This window comes from Cydia splendana, chromosome Z, assembly GCF_910591565.1.
Source record: "Cydia splendana chromosome Z, ilCydSple1.2, whole genome shotgun sequence".
In the NCBI taxonomy this organism is placed as follows: domain Eukaryota; kingdom Metazoa; phylum Arthropoda; class Insecta; order Lepidoptera; family Tortricidae; genus Cydia; species Cydia splendana.
The window spans coordinates 30,052,521-30,074,241 of NC_085987.1; the positions used below are offsets into that span (position 1 = coordinate 30,052,521).

Below are 21,721 nucleotides of genomic sequence, written 5' to 3' on the forward strand. Positions count from 1 at the left end.
ATACTTCTTGAACGAAAATGTTGCTTAATTTAGGTACTTGTTGGTACATATTTTAAGCAATTGGTGGGGTTTAAAGCGTTCGTGTGTTTATTAATTTAAATGTCAATTAAAATATAATAAAAAATATAGCTAAGTTTGATTATAAAAGGCGCCCATAAAAAACCTGCCTGGCGCCCCGGGCCATGGCCCCCTTGGCCCTAGGGTAAATACGCCCCTGGGGGTATCGTTGGATAGGTCTTTCAAAACGAGTAAGGGTCTTCAAAAATCATTTTTGATATAGTTATTATTTTTGGAAAAATCGCTCCGAAAGAATAAAAATATGTGTCCCCCTCCCTTTTGAACCATGGGTCAAAAAATCATGAAAGAGCTTAATAAGGAGTTTCAATGAAAACTATAGCAAACATGATCGGTCCAGTCGTTTTTGAGTTATTGCAAAAAATCTTATTTTCGTAGTAAAAAGACGTACCTACAAAGCGCTGCAAAGGTACTCCCTTATGCTTGTAATGTACACAGTTGGTCTGTAAATGTACATGATACTTACTAATAGCCCCGGTTTGGCCTATTTTGATAGTATGGTAACTACGAAACCCTACACTGAGCATGGCCCGACATGCTCTTGCCCGATTATTTCTATGCAGAGCATGGTAAGTACACGAAAGATGTGTCAGTAACTTAGCGAAATCAAGAAGCTAACTGCAGACACACAGTACAGCTATTTATAGCAACAAAGTATTAATGTCAAACTTTAACTTCTGTGACACCACGAGATGACATATCAAGATCACGGTAAGTGAGCTGACTCCATTTGCACCTTTGTGTGTAGCAGGCAATACCTTTTATAGCATAGTTTCTGGCTTTGACAATGTCATGTTTATAGGTATTCAATTTAGGTTATATTTAGGTTCGAGATCCACTACATACGCACACGGTTCCTAATGTAGGCATTAGCTACATGAGAAATAGGTTTCTCAACTATTCACATCCGCACTTTCACATTTTACATTTTAGTCACGCAGATAGATCAGATTGGACAATGTGAAAGCGCCTTTAAAAATGGTTAATCTATACAAAGATCGTTAGCTGCTAAGGAAATAACCTGGGTAGAGATAAGATAACAACTGTACAAAAATATGTTTATTAACGATATAATTTTATATTGACTTAATTTAATATAGTATTAAATAACAATAATGTTATATTTGCTAGAAAGTAGAAATGTACCAAGCAGAAGGTGTGAAATTTTCTGTAAGTTTCTTATTCTGTGTAGATAAGATAGTCCGAAACTCACTGAAAATTACTAATAAGTAGGAGAGGTAGAGGACCCCTACCCAACCTATTCGAAACCCTTTGGCACCTTTTTCCGTTAGGTTATACTTATTTTTAAGAACAGCCGGCCTAGCCAAGGTTACAATCGCTATCGCTTCGACAACGAAAAGTTCTGTGTCCCTCTATCACTCTTCCATATTAGTGCGACACTCACAGTTGCGTTTCGATCGCTACGGAGCGTAAGTGACATGTTGGCTACGCGGCCAGCATCCCCATTTCAGCTTAAGACAAAAATGTTACTAATGGAAAATAATGGTACTCACGACAGTTGAATGTTCTACAACAGGTACATTGCTACACGTAACTAGCAGGGTAAGATATAAGTTATCTACTGTTTGAACACTCGCGTGACTTCGGCGAGCGGCGTGGGGTAGGTGCCCGGCTTCACCAGGTTCACAAGCTGTTCGGCGATCTCCTGGCCCACGCGCACCTGTGCCTCCTTCGTCGACGCACCTGCGCACGAAATTTGTTATACTACCACAGAATAAATAATAGTACTAGGTACAGAAGACTCACTCTCTAACAAAACGAGTCTGTTACGATCAGCACAGATATGGCCGCTAGGTGGCGACAGCGCCACGCGCGGCTTATGGCAAACCCCAAAATTGGGGCCGAACGGATGTATTTTTAGCTACCTGTAGCAAAGTGACGAAATCGCGGAGTGAGCCACGCCTGATACTACTGGTACATACTATATAATTTCCGTTGAATTAATATGTCGACGGATATGGCATAGTGCAAATTAATGAAATTCGCATGTATGAACGATATATCCATAGGTCCTTACTTAATAATCTTAATATCCTTATATTCGGCCATTAAAAGTCACAATATTTCACACTTTATTGGCTTGCGTGTCTTATGATCGGTATCCTGCTATCCTGCAATCGATTTTGACGGACGGTGCGTACTTAAGTAAATTTGTTAACATTTTTTTACGAATCGTCAGTTAACATGCAGTGGTACAACTATGGTACTTACTACTTCACTGTTCAAAATGAACTGAACACAACTTTATTAATTATACTTAAAGAGAAGAAAACAGTCGGCAGGTCATTTTATTTTAAACACCTTGTCAAATATCACTGCATGAGTTTGAATTGAATGCCTATTCATAACAGAAATATTTGGCGTTTGGCAAAATGGCGCTAATGCTTGCTAAATTAGTCGTTCGTCAGTCGGTCGGATGCACCAACCTCGACGGAGAATAATGTGGAGGTGCCATAAAAAACGTCATATTTTCTTAGACACTACCACAGTTGGTAAATGCAAAGTCTATCAGAGTTAGTACGGACTATATTTGCGCTTTGTCCAAAATAGAGAACATATCACTGACATACCTAAATGAGGGGTAGCGATGACCGCCGGATGCTGGATGATCTCCAGCGTGAGGGGGTCGGTGGGGGGCTCCTGCTCGAACACGTCTAAAGCGGCGGCGCCAACCTGGATACACACGTGGTAACAATTATAAGTACAGTGACGGCCTTTCATTGATGGACCGATTACCTGTGGTTTAAGCTAATAGTTGTTCAATAGGTACCTACTTATGGTATGAAATGAAAAAAAGACTCAAGGGAAATTAAATTTGAAATTTGCTTGAAATTAATAAGTACGTTTTTTGTCATTAATTTCATTTTATATTATACAAGTACCTACCTAAGCTTTTATCGCTGACTGGACTAAGTATTCTTTCAACGGGCAACTAATAGTCATGGCAATAATGGGTCAAACAGATCACTGTGTTATGTCTTTCCTGTAGACATACACAAGAGTTAAGGGCTATAGAGGTTAATTTTCTTATTTGACCCTTATCCACGTGAAAAGGTCCTCCTTTTATTTAAAGAACTATGATAAAATCATTACTTACATGCCCACAAGCTGTTAACTATTGCCCACAGGACAGAAAACTAGTGTGTTATCGCGAACAGTACATTTTTCTCTCATGTGGGCAATAGTTAACAGCTTGTGGACATGTAAGCAATGATTTTATCATAGTTCTCTAAATAAAAGGAGGACCTTTTCACGTGGATAAGGGTTAAATAAGAAAATTAACCTTTATAGCCCTTAACTCTTGTGTATGTCTACAGGAAAGACTTAACACAGTGATCTGTTTGACCCAATATTTCAACAGGACATCAGCCGGAGACCACGGCCTTAATTCTTATTCCCGAATAAATTATTCTGTTAACTATTTAAAAAATCGCATTAATTTTTCACCTTACGTAGGTATATTAATCTATCATTATAATTACAAATTCCAACGGCAGTATTGTAAACGTAAGTACCTGGCCGGCGTTAAGAGCATCAAGTAAGTCCCGCTCGTGTATTAAGCCTCCACGACCCACGTTCACGATCTTGATGCCTTTCTTGCACTTCTTCAGCACAACGGCGTTAATGAAATCTGTAAAATCATTCTTTTCAATACAAGTGAACCTACACATTGTATCGTTCGACAGCTGACGGGGTTCCGACGATATCAAAAGTTCGATTGGCCCAAAGACAAAAGCAACTGCCAGAATTCTGTTGCCCTAGTGAATAAGGAATAGAATATAGAATATAAAATAAATACCTATAGAACCTGCTCAAAAAATTTCACGAGAACCGGTTGAGAAATGCGAACGGTAGAGGAAAACAGCTAGACAACATATTTGCCTAAAGTTGAAACGGAGAGTGAAAAAGGGTACAAGTATCGAGCAGCGCAGTTGTAAAAGGACGTAAGTTCCACGTAACACTTATGCCATTTAGACCTAAGCTGCGCGAGACTTGTACCCTTTTTCACTAGTATATCCACATAGGGCCACAGAATTAAGAAGAGCCTCTCCGTTTCAGCTTTAGGCAAATAATGTTGTCCGGCTGTTTTCCTCTACCGTTCGCATTTCTCAACCGGTTCTCGTGAAGTTTTGTGAGCAGGTTCTATATTTACATGGATTTTGATTTTTGTTTTTTTTTCTTCCAATTGGTAGAGCCACGTGGTCTACAGCTCACAGATATATTACTAGTAAAATATAGACATGTTCACATTTCATACATTTTACGCCCCCCTCAACTTCGTATCAGATATTTGATCGTGCAGTGTGAAAACACTCTTACACATAATTATTTTTATCTAATAGGTTATGCAAGAGGCGAGTAAATTTAGAAGACTGCTAAACTCCATACAACCCCCGTGCCTCATCATTTGTCGATACTACTTAGGTAGGTAGGTACTTAGGTTAGGTAGGCATATTAGCATTTTATAGCTTTGCGTAGGTATCAAAACTGTCATTTTATGAATGTAATTTTATGACGCAAAGTAAAATTGAGTTTGTTCAATCGCTGTAATAGGTGCAAGACTACTTAAAAGGATATATTACTCAAAGTACAGCGCTATATTTTGATGTACTTACACAGAGGTCTTTATATTTACTTGCCTCTGCCCATAGCAACATGTTGGTACTGATAGAAATCCTTATCTGTACCTGAGCTAACACAAGTTGATTGCCAACGATAACTATACAATAACAAACAACATTTTTAATAAGTAGGTAGGTACATGTAATAAACACGGTGTCTCTTTGATTTTAAAAATAAGGTAAATCGAATGAGGTTACCAAAGTACCGGGTGTCGAAGTTTTAAAGGCTAAATAAATACAACCGACCAAGAACAGGTCGGGCCATGCTCAGTGTACGGTACTCTATAAAAAAATTTTTTTCGAATTTGTATTCTACATACATATTCTTTCTACGTATTCTTTGTCCGCGATATATTCATGTCAAATTGTATAGCACTAACGGTCACAGAACCAAGCCTCGGACAAACGGATATTCCTAATTGTCTACAGAACCCTAAAAAAGATAAAGGTTAAAAAGTTAATGCATAAATAAAAATGCATGACTCACGTTAGACCGGGCCGTGTCCGGGTCGGAGCTTCCGGCGCATCGCTTTCTAAGGAAAGCATCACGTGATCGCCTGTCATGTCATAGAAAAGTAAGCTCCGGCCCGGACACGGAACGGTCTAACGTGAGTTTTTCTTTAGTATGTTACGTACTTTTGGTGGAGTCAATGAGAGGTGTGTGAAGTGTGATGTAGTCGGCCACAGGCCAGATCTGCTCCAACTCCATCTTGGTTGTGTGGAACTCCTTGCATTGCTCGGCCGACACGAAGGGGTCGAATCCTACGATCTGTTTATAATTAATAACATATGGTTTGTTAATCGCTACGTTAAAGTTAAGAGGAAAGGGGACGACCGCTTCTCCATACAAACGCACTCTCTATTTTCTTCCCTGGATATTGACATTATGATAAATATTTTTACACAATTGTGTCCCCATAGCTATGCCCCTTCATTTGTTTTTTTTATACCTATACATATTTCATTTGTTATCATTAGAGTTAGGAGCGACAAACAAGTTACAAATACATAATTAAACGCTCCTAACTCATAGTGGCATAGGTGTGGTTGATATAAATAATTGAAATTGTGTCTAAATATTTTCAATAATAATAATAATATTAGCAACTCCGGAACTCTTAGCAATAGCCCAGATTTATTTTCCACCCAAATTTAAACCATAGACCAGGACTCTTTCCATTTTTCTATAATAGCTCCCAATGCCTGCTGAAGCCGGTTTACGGGTATCTATTTATGTACCCGTGAATGGGTTCCAGCAGGCGTTCTACATGACATCAAAGCTCTCCAAACGGCCTCTACGTGTTGGATCTATATCCCCACGCACGCCTTATAAATGACCGGGCTTAAAAACCCGAGAGTTTGTAACGGAGATACAAATAATAATATTATTTGGGAGCGTGCGCGGAGCAATAAAGCCAACACGTGGAGGCCCTTTTGACACTTTAATGAAATGTAAGGGGTACACCGAGCTGATGCTATCCTTGCCCGTGTCATTATTTTATTATTACACATAGGTAGCCCTATAACACGCATATTGTTAGGTGACAACCAAAACTTGTGGTAGTAATAAGTGACTTTTGGTTGGAACCTGACAATACAGGGTGATTCAGGAGACGTGATCAGGACTAACACTGTGCATTTCGTAAATTATAAGCAACTGTTTCGTATCAGAATTAGTGAGGTTAACGTTAATTTTCTAGTCGTGTTGAAAAAAAAGTTATTAATTTATTTACGACATGCATGGTCACCCTAAAATTAGAATACCTACTAAACTACCGATATTCTGTGTCAAATTGAATATCATCACTGTCCTCACGGTCTGGTTAATTTTGAAAACTCGTATCTCACTCAAGTTTGACAGTTTATTTTCTTCGTAATCAAAGTGCTGTCATTACGGTTAAAGAGGTTTTATGTTTATTAATTAGGTTTTGTAGGGTGATCATGATTGTAGAGAATTAAATTTGCCCTCACTAACAAGTTAAAAAAATAGGAAAAAGTGTGGTTGTTCACCTAAATACGACGGTGACCGATCAATTATCGGTTACTGAGTGTGCTGTGCAGGAATAGTCCTGCTCTCCTGCTCACGTCTCATGAATCACCCTGTATACACATTGCACAACACCTGCCTATTACAGTGAATATTGTCGTTTATCATCATTAGAACCGCTGATACAATGTGTAAAATAAGAGTAATTAAAACCTTACCGTCATCCCGAAGGCGTGCATTCTGACAGCGACCTCGCGACCTACGCGGCCCAGGCCGAGCACGGCCAGTGTCTTGCCCTGCAGCTCGGTGCCCGTGTACTGAGCGCGCTCCCAGCGGCCCGCGCGGAGCGCCGACGCCGCCGGCACCACGTGCCGCGCCAGCGCCAGCATCAGCCCGCACGTTAGCTCGCAGGCGCTCATCGCGTTGGCCCCGGGAGCACTGGAAGTTTTATCAAAAATTAACAAACTATATAGGTACCGAATAATATTTTTTTTGTGGCTCTGGAAAGTTTACAGCACTTAATGCCTTTAACGCCACTTGCACCATCCCACTAAACCGTTAACCCCGTGTCAAATTGTACTGGTAACCATGGTAACTCAAGGTTTAACAGGTTAACCCCGGGTTAGAGAATGGTGCAAGTGGCCCTAATAGGTATATCCTCCTTAGATTAGGTTCCTTCAGCATGTTTTGAGCCATAATTCAAGAAATCTTAGGTATCTACATCGACCAATAATAAATTTTAAACAACAACTGTTTTATTCATTTCATCAGCCGAAATATTTCCACTAGGATACACAGGGGCCTCTTATACTCCCTATTCTTCTTATGGAAGACTCTCCCGACCTTCAGTGCCTTGTAAGTCATTTGATCATAGGTACGAAGTTTCTTATTATTATATTCTATTCTAGCGAACGCACACTTACTTAATGACGCCGATTCCATTGGCCCCCGCGGCGGCGACGTCGATGTTGTCGACGCCGGCGCCGGCGCGGCCCACCACCTTTAATTTCTTGCCCGCATCCAGCACCTCTTTGGTCACTTGTGAGGCTGATCGCACCACTAAACCTTCATGTTTCTGTTGCCAAACAAAAATATATCATATTCAATTAACGACATACCTACTCAATTAATTGTAACTCGGGCCGTTCAATAGCTCCATTGCAGTCATGTTGCTTTTAAACTCGATTTAAGTATTTCAGAAATTAACAATAATGTTCAATGCAGGCGTTCTACATGACATTCAAGCTCTCCAAGGAGCCTCTACGAGTCTACGTAGTCTACGTGTTGAATCTATATCCCCAGGCAAGCCTGTCAAAAGACCGGGATTTATAGGCCCGTGAAATCCAAAATATTCAATGCATTACTTACAGGAATTTCTTCAAGAAGTTCTTGTTTGGAAATTTTTGGTCTGTTGACGACATGGATTCCATGTGAGTTGAGGATTTCTTGACAGTTAGATCCGACTCCATCGGCTACTAACACAGATTTAATGTCTAAACCCATTTTTATCTGCAAAAATTAATACATATGTTACTTACAAGTGTAGATCTTAATTTCATATGAACAATTCCTTGCATGTCAGAGTCGATATATTAGGTAAGTACACATAAATATTAGCTAATTAACTATATGCATAATCCTGAACCTAGGTATCTCTCATTCACATGTTGCATCGAAAAGTTTTGTTTTTAATTTACTACAGTACATACATAGTACCTACAGTAGGTACTTAATTGTTATGCACATAGTATACCTACTTAATTGAAAAGTAGGACGAAACCGGCTCATTGGATAAACAAGTCGGTCTCTGTAGAATGAATGAGTTAATGACTAAAGAAGTAACATGTAATCAGGAATGTAATTAAATAATTTTATTTTAATTAAGTATTATTCTCAATGTCGCTTATTTATAATTCGCTTTGCAATAATATCAATTCAACCTGTGACAAAATGATTTACGTGACAGGGATCTCTCTGTCCTTCAATTTAATAATTTAAAGGGTGTACTTAATTAATCGTATGTAATACCACCAACCGACAACGACCGATATATATAAATCCACCTAAATATGAAGACATAAAATAAGTTAATTGGGGCCTATGTAGGTACTACGTGTAGGACGCGGGTCGTCAGGAGGATAAAGAGTTAACTAATTGTATTATCTAATGAATGATTAGGTGTAAAAGTAGGTACTCACTCTTGTAAATATTTTGAGTATTTGATGAGTTCGCGATGGGCCCCGGGGGGAGGTTCGGAGACGACTGACGCCAAATAGTCGCCGGCGCAAGAGACTACGTTACAAACATAAAGTGCCGTCGGCACGGTACGTTTATCATCGATCAAAACATACGAACCTCGCCTCAATAGCTATGCGAGTCGTTTCAACACGTCTTACTAACGGCCGCAATATAAAGTTGGCGTTTTAGTTATTATCGACAGAGGCTCGTTGTGTTGTCAGACCACTTTTATCATGACCGTGTGCAATTGAATTACGCGGTGTCAGTATTTGTTGCTATCAATGTTATTTTTATCACAATAAGTCAATATTGCTTAGTGTCTAAAAGATAATATAGTCCTATCCTATTTATACTATCAGATAAACTGTCTCATATAGAAAAATCCAGTTCATGTAAAATTAGTTGGTACTTAACCTTAAATGTATCTGGGTACAAAATAACTGCATTCACGTTGCCAAGGAGGTTTTGGGATTATACTGAGCAAATTTTACTATGGGACTAACCCCGAATTCGCGATACATAAATTTGGCTGTTTAATAGTACATTTTGGCTGGTCCTTTTGCTATAAAATAATTTAATTATGAAAATAATCTAAAAGTTTCGTTACATCCTTGTAGGTACTCCTGCTTTTTTCCAATAGGCAATAAAATTAAGGGATTGGCTAATTTAGTATCTATGGTACCTATTAACTACCTTACTCATTCTTAGAAAATGAATTGCGTGCGGCTCTTACTATACCTACCTAATTGTTATCATTATCACCAAATGCGGTCAAGTTACTGATCGCTGATCAGATGATGCAATTTGTCGTGTGACAGCAGTGTTTGTTTACACCGGCCAGCGAACGCGCGCTTATCATGTTTGTTACAAGTATGATTCTTTCCAATCTTTAATTATATAATACGTTACAGGAGCACCGACTGCTATTTGTTTGTAACTAATTACATAGCATACTTACCTATCATGTAAGTAAATGAAATAAAAGTTAACTGTTTCTGGGTTTTATTCCAACATGGAACAAAACAACATTCTAACGGTATTCCGTTGGCATTATTATCCCAAAGACCCGGCTTTTAGAGGAAAATGAAATCAACCACTGAGCAAACAAGGAACTTTGCTTTTGTAGGAAAGTCACTATTGTCACTAACTAACTGTTCCTTGAATTGTCCACCATAGATTGTTGGTTGGCTTCTTTCAAGCAAAGGTAAATAACCACTCACATGATTGATATTTTTATATATCTTCTTGAATTGGAAACCACGAAGTAGTTAGGTATATTACTTATACATAATAGTACAACTAGCAAGAAATCATAACGCCATTAATTTACCTTTCTCTTTAAGTACAGGAACAGTTATCTAAGTGCACCACTAGCCCTACAAACAAATTATGCGCATAGTTTTATAGACCACACCCAGTTGTTGCAACTGCTTTATGTAGGTACCTACTAATTCTGTCGTTATCAGTGAGGGTGATATTCCATCTGTCCAATATATTGGTCCAATGTGTATTGCGACTGACATTGGACAGGTGGAATACCACCCTAACACATCATAGATATATGGTTTTATATACCTACATTATGACAAGGGAGCTAACTGCAACATTGGTTGTTTTCGCTTCCATATATTTCAGAATCTATTCTAAAGAAAGAACGCTTATGCTCCCGCCCGCGATGCCTGCGGTCAATGACACTGTGCGAGCGGGACAGCGATACAATTATGCGCGTGCGATAGAGATAGTAACATGCAATTCAATGTACGAAATTATTCGTGCTAAGTGTCCTTTTATAAACCTTGCCATTTACTTCTCACATACAAATTTTAATATTTTTAGGAAAAGGGTACCTACAAAAAAATCGATAATATTGGTTTGATAATGAATATCACTAACTTTTATAGGGCATAAGTATATTAAGTTATTTACTTAAACACAAAAATGAAAAGCTACCTACTAACTAAAACACAATTTATGTAGAGAATAAACCTTAGGTTATTTTTAATTTTTCCTGTATTAATGATGATTCCGACATTCATTCCAGGAAAAGTAGGTATTTAGCTGATTCAATAAAATGCAAGTATTCTATTATATTAAGTTTATTATCACACTTACGAAATATACAAAACATATCACGATGGCACTCGCTATCAGTGCTTCAGACGCTTTAATACATCGATGTCGTTCGATGCTTGCTGGTGATTCATTATCAACGATTATTACAAAACTTTCTTAACTATACCTATAAATAAAGACTAAATGAGTATAATTTTTAAGAGTCAATTATTTAAATTCATGTTTACCTTCGTACCTATATTTGTTTCGCTTCCCAAACATTATTATTGTCTTCATAATTATTTTCGAATTACATATAATTGTGTTGTAGTTCTTACTGTGACGTTTTGAATATGTTTACAATATTAGATACAATTGATGTGCGTTGTTCAATTACGTGTTCAAATGAAGGAAATTCTAGTAAAATATTTTTCTAAGTCTTTTTTCATACTTGAGGTTGCAGGTCCTAACCAAAATAACTTGGGCTCCCCTATAAACTTTTTTTATGTATTGCCGCAATATGAACTACCCAGTGCAATTTAGTCGAATTAGAAGACGGTGTAGAAGATAAAGTGCTATAAAATGAAACGTTTATTGGGGCCCTAAGAGAGATAAAGCTGATCCACACGGTCGAGCCTATTACTACTTATTACTAGGATGAAATAGTCGGCGATACTCAGGCTTCTCGGGACACCCTAGGATTGTGTTAAGCAGACTTTTGAACCCGCTTATTTTTCGTAACAAAATTAACTCTAATATGTACATAACACGTATAAATAGGGTTATGGAAAAAAAGTCCCGGTATTGCTCCATTTCTCAGGAACATAGGTTTCATCTATTACAGCTGAAGATATTAATCGGCTAAGAATTTTTTAACTCTAAACATATGCTAGAAATGAGATTAAAAGTACCTACTTAGTACGTTGACGTGGAAACATCACTACCATTTGGGTATGAAATTGACTAAAAGTAATGACAATTCGCACCGAATAAAATATAATAGGTACTACCAACACATACAATGACCAAAACAGGCGAACTATGAACAATCTTAAAAGGCAATATTTGTGCGTTGTTTTGGTGATCCCAGCATTCACAGGTCACACACGAGCCCCCTACATATCGCTTACGGAAAATTCCGTCGGTCGAACTCATGTAGTTGAGGGTGGTGTCGGATTTTTACGACTTGCAACTCGTGAACGCGTGTACTTTAGAGTTTGCGTCATTGTATGTGAAGTGAACTCGTAGGGGCATGTCATTGGTCGCACTAGGCGGTGCGCCTGGCGTCGCGCGCGGGCCGGGCGGGGCGCGCGCCGATGCCGCCGGCGGCGCGGCGGCGCGCGAACAGCGCGTCCAGCCCGCGCAGCGGCGGCGCCGGCGTGGTCTCCGCGGGCGCGGCCTCCGTCTCCGTTTCGCTCTTCTCGCCGCTGACGTTACTTTCCTCTGTTACTTCCTCTTCTACTTTCTTCGCCGCTTCCGTGGTTGCCTGTTGATAATTATCAATTTTTTTAGATTATTCGTACTATACATAAAACTCGCCAAGAGCATGTCGGTCCATGCTCAATGTAGGGTTCCTCGGTAAGTATCATGTACATATCAAGCAAATGGGAGTACCTTCACACCTTCACAGCGCTCTGTACATCTTTTCACTATACACTCTATGAAGGGAAGACTTTTCGCGATAACTTCAAAACGGATTAACTGATCATGATCGCTATCTCTATTATCACGATTTTCACATATTTTTTGGACCCATGGTTCAAAAGTTAGAGTGGGGGGTACAATATTTATTCCGAAGATATTCGCTTCAAAACCTATCCAACGACATTATACCACACCCATAGAGTGGAAGCGAAAAAAAATTCATTTGCACTATACGTGTAGGAAGGTACCCTGATTATTATTTTCTTAGATTTTATTTTACCACTTTGTCGGATTGATTAGTTTACAGCTTTCTAGCACTAACGATCACGGAGCTATGACACAGGCAGATTGTTGACTACGGAACCCTAAATCCGTATTTACCGCGATATATATTCTAACTCAATTTAAATAGCAAGAATAAATATAGTATTAAAATATTGAAATTAATACTTCGTTAACTAGGTATTGATTTTTGAGAGACAATCTGGTGAGTCATTTAATTAGGTAATTACAATGCTCTGGCACTCCTATCTGCTGAGCAGCCGATCGTATTTTGTAACTCGAGAAACTAATGGAAATTTAGGCAAAATCATCTTTTCATCATCATTGCAGCACATCGTTTTCTTCTAGGTGTAAATATATCGTTGCAACGATATTTGAGTAATTTTATTTACGAACGCCTTGCAATCCGAAGTCAGGAAATGTTTCCGCTTAGGTACGGAAATTGATTATTAATGCTTCAGTACTGATGAAAACAATTAGGATATTGGTTGATTGTTAATAACCTCAGTAGACGGTAGCTTCCTCTTGAGCAGCGGGTTGGGCCGGCGGGGCAGCGGCGTGGGGGCCACGCGCGGCTTGGGCGACGGCTGGACCGTGAGCCGGTTGCGCACGCGGAGCCCGCCGCGCGGTGCCTCGGGAGCAGGCGTCGGCGACGAACCCTGCAATCAAAATCCTTCTTATTAAGGGTTCGAAAGCACACATTATGATCAGTGTCTGGGTGACCGCGAAGGTATAAAGAAGCCTAAGGCCCACTTGCACCATCCCACTAACCCGGGTTTAACCGGTTAAACCGTTAATCCAGTGTTAAATTGTAACCATGGAAACTCCAGGTTTAACCGGTTAACCCCGGGTTATTGAATGGTGCAAGCGGCCCTAAGTATCTTAAATGTTTCACCCTGAAAAATGTTACAGTAATCGTAACCATTAGAATTGATCTATGAACGCAAGTGCTGAGTCTACTTTGTAAATTTTTTGTGTGTAATTTGCATGTCTTGTCCGAATCAAAACTACCTCGGTGTTGGAGATTGTTATCTATCAAGTTGGCATGAGCAGCATTATGCTGAATAACAACAAAAGCATCACGCCATTAATATCTTAGAAGACTGAATTAGCAGACTTAAATCACATAATGTGAAATCGAGTGAGCGCTTAGGCCGTGACAAGATGCCAGAGGTCACGGCAAGAAAGGTTGCGCGCGTGTGATAGGTAGATAGTGAGTAATCTCATAGGCGCTGTAGGTATCCCGACAGTTACACGTATCTCAGCTTATGTGTAGGCAGCGCGAGTTCCACGGTTACCGTAGAAGATTATAGTGTGCGCTGTGCGTTCTGGGGCCCGCTTCTCAAAAGCTTGTAAATTGTAATACAAGTGGAAGTCCCTTTCTAACAAAAGCTGTCAAAAAGTGACATCCGCTTGTCTTACAAGTTAAAAGCTTTTGAGAAACGGGCCCCTGGCAGAAGTGTATCATCTAAACGTACAGTACAAATATTGCCACGCCTTCTTCGTGAACCTATAATAATGCAATAGCAATGAGATAAGTGTGCTGCTGTTAGAATCTAAGGGCTTCCGATGCCTGACAATAGTTTCCTATTAATGTCTGAAGATTGTCGTTGATATTTTGTTGAGTTGTTAATGTGATAAGTTGATAACCCATGTCTTTACAGTGCAGTCTTTAGTGTTGGATAGTAACAAACCTCAGCATCGGAGTCAGTGGGCGGTGCATCAGGCGCGGAGGTCTCCGTGGGTGCATCAACGGGTGCCTCGGTAGCCGCGCCAGGCCGAGGGCGCGGGTTGGCGCGCAGGTTCAGTCTTGGTCCGGGGCGCAGAGACGCGGGTCGCAATCCAGGGCGGCCGCGGCTGCAAAAGTAACCAAACAAATTAATATTGTCCTTCTCACGTGGACAAAAGAAAATGGTGCATGCGTTTTATCGGAGTTTTACGGGTAAATCATTTCTCACACATCATTTCGCTACCTCGTTCATCGCTGGGGAGTGCTCACCCTTTGAAGCCCGGGTGGACTCCTCCAACTCGTTGACCACGGGAATTGTGTACCTAAGTGTGTTTGTTGAGCCGGGCTTCCGTAGATTAGTCAAAATGCGGGAATGCGAATGTTATTTCCGTATCACAAATTTAATGGTTTTGCTTTGAAAGATATCACCTACTTAGACGTGGACGACATATAGTATTTTTTTAGTGATAGGCACATTAGTTGCACATTTCCGCTTTCTCAGGTTCAAGTGAAGACTTCTCTGGCACTTACCCAATGGTTCTGCTCGGAGCAACGGTGGTCTCCGCCGACTCGCCGGCGGCAGGAGCCGTGCTGTCTTCAGCGGGGGCTGCGCTGCTGGTAGTAGAGCCGATGGGCCTCCTCAAGTTCGGGCGAAGGCGGGGTCTACAAAATTATGAAACGAGTCATATTATGTCCATTTGGTAGACCACCTCAAAAGCTTGACGTATTTACGCATTTTGGTGCTGTTGGATTTGTTTTGTTTGTGAAATTAGCAGATGCTTTTAACATGTTAACACCATTTAAAACCTTTATATAGAGGTATTTTATGGCTAGTTTAAAAAAAGTAGCTATGGCGCTATCTGCATCCAGGTTTGAGTTGTTAATTCGTATATTGATGCACCTCGGCGCAGGAGTGTCGCTGGCGGGCGAGCTGCTGCCGTCCTCGGACGCGGGCGCAGCGGTCGTGGAGCTCGGCCGGTTGCGACCCGCGAACAAGCCGCGTCGGCCAAACGCCTGCAACAATTCATACACATTCATGTGTTGTTAGTGGATAGGTAATTGCCGCATTTGTGGATTTTGGTCATGTTTAAAACAGGCCATTTGATTTTGGAAAGTGTTGCCAGAAAATACGATGGACATTAAAATCGAATGAGTTGAGTACGAGATGGGAGTAGACCTGTCGTAACATAATACCATAGCGACTTATATAGGTACCGTCGGGTGACAACCAAAAGTCACTAACTAACATCATTAAAATTATTGGACATTAAACCGTGTTACAAGTGTAATAAAGTGCATTGTTACTTTAATTTTTTGATAGTACTTAGTGACTTTTGCTTGTCACCCGACGATACGAAGTTTCTTTTAGCAGGTAAATCTTATAGTATCAGTAGGTAATAATGTAATTTAGTGTTTAAAAATAGGTCGCCACTAGGCTTTATACATATCATAACGCTACTAGGTATCTACTCAATAAATTTATTTAGATAATAATTAATGTTAATGTTATGTGAGCAGGGCAAATATAACTTTATAGGTTAGAAAAACTAAGTACCTACTGGGCACTTACTAAACACCATACACACATAACATTTACAACCTGAATAACTGGCAGATGATAAAAATTAGGTTGCGATAAAAATATATGTATATAAAGTGATGACCCCTCTCAAAATCATAGTAGACTAAAAACATGTCACCGCTGGCCATTTCATTAGATATGGGCATGATGCAAACTATTTAAATCGGCCAGCGTCAGTGAGATAGTTTCGCCAAGAACTGTCTAATGATAAAAAATATGTAAATCAACATAATTCCATTCGCTGCGCATTGTTCGCTCAGGCAATTAGTAAATGCGAGTAAAACACATATGTACAATATTACGATCAGTATTGTTAGAATAAATGAGGTATTCATGTAATAATATTTTAGTATACAGTACCTTGGGCTGCGACACAGGTTTATCTAGAGGAGCAGCGGCGGGCGTGGATGCTTCGACTGCTGCAGCGGTAATCTTGCGCACGCCGCCTGGCTTGCTGAACCGACCTGGTGACAATTCACATGCCCTGTTATTTTACAATTGTTACATATTGTACGTACCTACGGATGAGCAAGCAAACGGGTCACTTTATAACTTTCAACTTCTTTATCGATTCAATCAATTACTTCTGAAGCCTAATAAAACATCGAACCATATTATTCTGTTTGAATTAAATACCTAAATACCTAGTGTTTATTAAGTAAGCCATAGGTAAGAATAAATGATCGTCATATCCCACAAACCCGAATTAAAAAAAGTACTACCTAATTTAGAAAAATAACTGAAATATATAATAATAATACTCGTACTACGTAAGTATACACTCGTATTAAATATTTCGTAATTGCTTACAACATTAGCGTGGCAAATCAGACAGTCGCATAGCAGAAACAAAATGACATCGCAACAGCACTTATATTATAATAATAACCAGTATATATACATACGCCCCACTGATGCTGCTTGTGCTAGACGGTTAAATTGGCTATTGAGCTATAGTCCCCACGTGAGTTTAGGCTGGAGTAGAGACTTAACACAACACATTTAAAATATTTTAATGTCTTCTCCACAACGCAGGTTTCCTCATGATGTTTTCTTTTACCGAAAAGCAACTGGTACCTAGACTTATATCGACCGGGATATGAACCGTGATAACTATCAAATTGTAACTGGCACCTAAATATCAAAATTTTATCTCGTACATAAGTCACGAGAAACTCATTGGAAGTCGCTAGGCTTTGAACTTTGTTTAGAAGCTGCCTTCTTTCTAAGGAAACAGATATCGAAGGACTCTTGTTTTACCACATCGACTAAGTACCTATACAAATACATACGTAGGCAACACTGAAAGTTCTTAGAAAAGGCCACTTAGATAGGTATCATATTACAAAAAGAGGCATATTATTTGTAATTTTTAGGGTTCCGTACCCAAAGGGTAAAAACGGGACCTTATTACTCAGACTCCGCTGTCCGTCCGTTCGTCCATCCGACCGTCTGTCACCAGTCTGTATCTCATGAACCGTGATAGCTAGGCAGTGGAAATTTTCACAGACGATGTATTTCTGTTGCCGCTATAACAACAAATACTAAAAAGTACGGAACCCTCGGTGGGCGAGTCCGACTCGCACTTGTCCGGTTTTTTGAGGTATATGCCATTTGGTCGTTAAGTGTAATAAAAAAAATCCCGATACCTCATAAATTTCATACAAAACCTCCGAGGACCTAAAATCGCCATACAAAAAAGCCATTAAAAGAATGAGCTGTGCGCGCTTCAGGGTAATCCTACTAATGAAAATTTGTGCGCGTGATCAGAAAGATTTACAGCACGCATTAAAATAAAGAGTGACGGCCTTTACTTCAGCATTTTCTATTCTAAACACTTTCAGTTTGCCCCTCGTATAAATATATAGTCAAGTCATTACGTGTAATTACCTCTAGTTCTTGTAGAAGATTCTTGGGGAGGTTCGGTGGTCGCGCTGGATGTAGAGGAGACGCGCGCGCGGGCACCGGGCCGGCCCTTGAAACGGGAAGGCCGTGTGGGCGCGGCCGTGGTGGTGGGGGCCGGTGTGGTCGTGGTGGTCGTCGTGGTTGTGGACGTGGTGGTCGTGGTTGTTGTGGGCGTCGTCGCCTCTTCAGTTGTGCTAAGAGCCTCTGTTGTGGATGACTCCTCGTCAGCGGCAGTGGTACCCTCAAAACCGAGATCGTCGACGGTTGGGTTGACATCGTTGTTCAAGTTTTCACCTGCTAAATAAGCATATAGGTCGAGAGCGACCTTCTCCATTGCAGTCATCGTTGTAAATTCCGTGGTGTCCTGTTCATATGGGGTCGTTTGTTTGTAGTCCGAAGGAAGTTTCGAGTCGTCGATTATTTCTTGGAATCTAATTCCGCTTGACAAGCTGTGTCCTTCCCGTACTGATTCTTTGGCATGCGAGGGGTCTTTGGTAGGTACACCTTCAGGTATTTCAGTAGATGTTTTACTTTCGGAGGAATATCTCGTAGGTGGCTCTTTGTATTGAGAGGGAATATCTCCAGAATTTGTCTTAAAGCTGTCTAAATCGACAAGTTCTGAGCTGGGCCGCCTGAAAGAAAGAAAAAACATTTTACATGTACACATACTTATTATAATGTAGAAAACATATTTTAGAAACAAAGCGCATACCTTATATGCGCTCGGGTCCTGCTCCTCGTTTGGCCAATAGACTCGTCAGCAACGTTGTCGATCTGCGGCCGGCCTCGCTGCCTTGTTGTTTCTGAGGAAACCTCTGGCACGTAAGTGGTTGTACTGGCAGGCGTCAAGTTGCGTCCGCGAGGTGGGAAACGTGTGCTCGATGGTAATCTACAATTTTAAAGAACATTGCGTCAGCCAAATAATAATAAAATATTCGTAATTTTTATATGATCTGGTTTTAATATATTGTTTATTACCTCTCTTCTTCAATTTCCTCTTCAACTGGCGCAGGCGCTATCGTGCGTCCTCGCTGTCGGGCCCTACCGGAAGCTGGCAGAACCTCATTTTGGTTATCAGATGTAGATACAGTTGTTGCACCAGACCTGTCTATAGAACTGTACTTGTTCTTGGCCTTAGTTTCTTTGCCTATTTGGTTGTCAGCATCTGCTTTTTGAGGGCCGTCGTGAGAATTGTGGACAGGAGCGGCAGTACTTGAAGAGGTTTTGTTTTCATCATCTTCGTCATAATAGTAGTAAATGTATTCATATTCATAATCCTGGCCATTTGGTCCCTTTTTGATTTGGATGCGAGAGTGTTGTTTCTGCTCTGAACCCGCAGGTTCTAATTTCACATTTGATGACAACAAGCCACTGTTTATGTCATCTATGGTATCGAAATTGATAGGAATATAGTCGTAAGTCTTCTTCGCTGCAGGAGGTGCAGTAGTTAAAATAGGTTTTTGTGTTGTCGTACGGGATTTCTCACTTAATTTCCCCGATTCAGACATGGCTTCTAATTCTATTTTCATTTTTGGGTTAATGTCTTCATTTTTTACATTCTCTTTAATTTTAATATCTTCTATTTTAGATACCGGGATATCGATCTCTATTGATTCAGCTATTTTACCTTTCTGCACTTTCTTAAGTATTACTCTTTTATCTTCTTCGATTGATACAATACCTTCTGAGGCGTGTTTCCCGCCAACTTTACCACTGACTATTTTTTTATTACTCTTATCATCTTCTGGTCTAAAATTTCGATGTGATGGATGTTTTTCAGGAATCTTATGGGAGGTTTCAAAATTTCTTATTGGGCCTTGTTGACCCGCGCTGACTAAAACATATTCTTCGCCTTGTCGAGGCTCGGTAATAATCTGTACATCAGCAATGGCTTGGTAGACTGTGCAGACTAGCAAACATCTGTAACAACAAACGGAAACATTATAAAATAGATAGATATCATGGGAAAGTAATGTTCTAGCGATAAGATCCAACAATTTATGAGTCAGCAAGATGACATCTGGCTGTTGCGCCTTAACAGCCGCGCAGCCTCGCGCCTCGACACAAAGAATGAGTCATCCACATTTCATCACTCCGGTCCCGGCGCTTGGCGCGATTTCGCTAGCATTCCAACAGATATGTCAAGTGCGCTGGAGTCGACGCTGTAATTTATGCACTGCTTACATACGTACGCGCGAAACAACTAAATGTCTGAGTTCTTTCGTAACGTTTCGGCACATTTGCGTATACATAGGTACCTACGTATCAATAAAATATCTGACATGCTGTTACAGTAAAGTGCGCAAAGAAATACTGAGAAACCTTATGATTCTAGGTGACTAAAGTCGAACATTGCAATACACTGTTGCAAATAAGTGATGTGGTCGTGAGAAATGTTAGCGAAAATCGGAGCGTGGGTGTTTATTACGAATACTAATTCCACAGAAGTGCAAATCGATGAGGTAATGTGACATCGCTAACACTTTCGCCTATAGAGATTCTCACGCGATGTATGGAATTACACATTGCGGTGTTTTTGCCAATAGTTATTTGTCTATCAACCTCGAGTTATAAAAATAAAATGCTTAGGTACTAGCACTTCCGACTCCGAGAATTAAAAAAAATATATTTCGATAGGGTAGCATTATTAAATCTTTGATGCGACCCGGTAAATATACAGGTAGATTTGAACTTCTAGAGGAGACAATCCAAAAATTTTAACACATTTTTATTTCAGATAGACACCCAAAAGATTCTTGAATAATATTATAAATCGTCCAGTTAGAAGTAATACTATATCTATGTATATGTAAGTAGGTACATAAATGCCTATTTTACAAAGTAAAATTTAAACAGCGATGATCCATATCGCGCTCACTAGGATTATAAATCCAATTATTGAAGTCGGAAGAAATTGCTTCCGCGTAATTTTGCTACAAAGTCATGCAGCGGCACACGGAACTGAGGGTGGGATACGGCATACGCCAGCGATGGGCGCGATATTGACACCATTTTTCTATACACTTAAATATATTCTGCGTATCTGACTGTGCCAGACAGTCTGCCAACAGGGAGAGATGGCGGGAGATCGTGCGAAGAGCTGTGTCCGCCTCTACTACCGATGCGGGCGCCTCAACGTGACCACGACGGCTCTGTCAAGAGCGATACGACAGAGAAGAAGAGAAATATATTCTGATAATTCATTCACTTCACCGGAGGTGTAAACAAGCGTGTTTTGTGGATTTAGTTATGACCCATTTTTATTTAATCTGCATTCTAGAAAATAGGTAGGTATTAAAATAAGCTCGATAGTCGATGATAATTATTCCGCCGGTGCAACCGGACCGGTACATGCGATACCGGTTCCAAGAGTTTCAATTTCACTGGATGTAAGGTCGCACCGATCGCAAGGCTATGTGATCGTACTTATACTGACATAGGTATAAATTCATAGCGAACGTTTTACGACGTTCTATACACCGTAGGGGAGACCGAGGTGAGTTGTGACAGAGGAGAGTTGTGACATTGTCGATTTTTTGGAATGTAATAACTGTTAGTGAGCTCGCAACAGTGTGCGTTTGTTA

The 21,721-nt window shown here is 40.2% G+C and overlaps 2 protein-coding genes across 3 annotated transcripts in view; both read right to left on the minus strand.

The window, feature by feature from the left end:
• Positions 1 to 1,314: 1,314 nt before the first annotated feature.
• On the minus strand, positions 1,315 to 8,980 carry LOC134805264 (D-3-phosphoglycerate dehydrogenase). The gene is made up of 8 exons (XM_063778578.1): positions 8,904 to 8,980; positions 8,074 to 8,214; positions 7,629 to 7,780; positions 6,924 to 7,143; positions 5,355 to 5,487; positions 3,612 to 3,727; positions 2,667 to 2,769; positions 1,315 to 1,779 (listed from the first exon to the last, which is right to left on the minus strand). The coding sequence occupies exons 2-8, from the start codon at positions 8,206 to 8,208 to the stop codon at positions 1,655 to 1,657; spliced, it is 984 nt and encodes a 327-aa protein (XP_063634648.1). The 5' UTR covers positions 8,209 to 8,214; positions 8,904 to 8,980; the 3' UTR covers positions 1,315 to 1,654.
• Positions 8,981 to 11,023: 2,043 nt separating this feature from the next.
• LOC134804746 (uncharacterized) overlaps positions 11,024 to 21,721 on the minus strand; it is a 37,235-nt gene continuing 26,537 nt past the window's right edge. For both annotated transcript variants that reach the window (XM_063777949.1, XM_063777950.1), the window contains exons 3-11: positions 19,116 to 20,057; positions 18,850 to 19,026; positions 18,123 to 18,769; positions 16,593 to 16,696; positions 15,552 to 15,664; positions 15,182 to 15,313; positions 14,616 to 14,778; positions 13,425 to 13,580; positions 11,024 to 12,481 (exon numbers count right to left, since the gene is read on the minus strand). In XM_063777949.1, the coding sequence (XP_063634019.1) occupies positions 12,263 to 12,481; positions 13,425 to 13,580; positions 14,616 to 14,778; positions 15,182 to 15,313; positions 15,552 to 15,664; positions 16,593 to 16,696; positions 18,123 to 18,769; positions 18,850 to 19,026; positions 19,116 to 20,057 (2,653 nt within the window). In that variant the 3' untranslated portion in view covers positions 11,024 to 12,262. The remainder of the gene's footprint in view (positions 12,482 to 13,424; positions 13,581 to 14,615; positions 14,779 to 15,181; positions 15,314 to 15,551; positions 15,665 to 16,592; positions 16,697 to 18,122; positions 18,770 to 18,849; positions 19,027 to 19,115; positions 20,058 to 21,721) is intronic.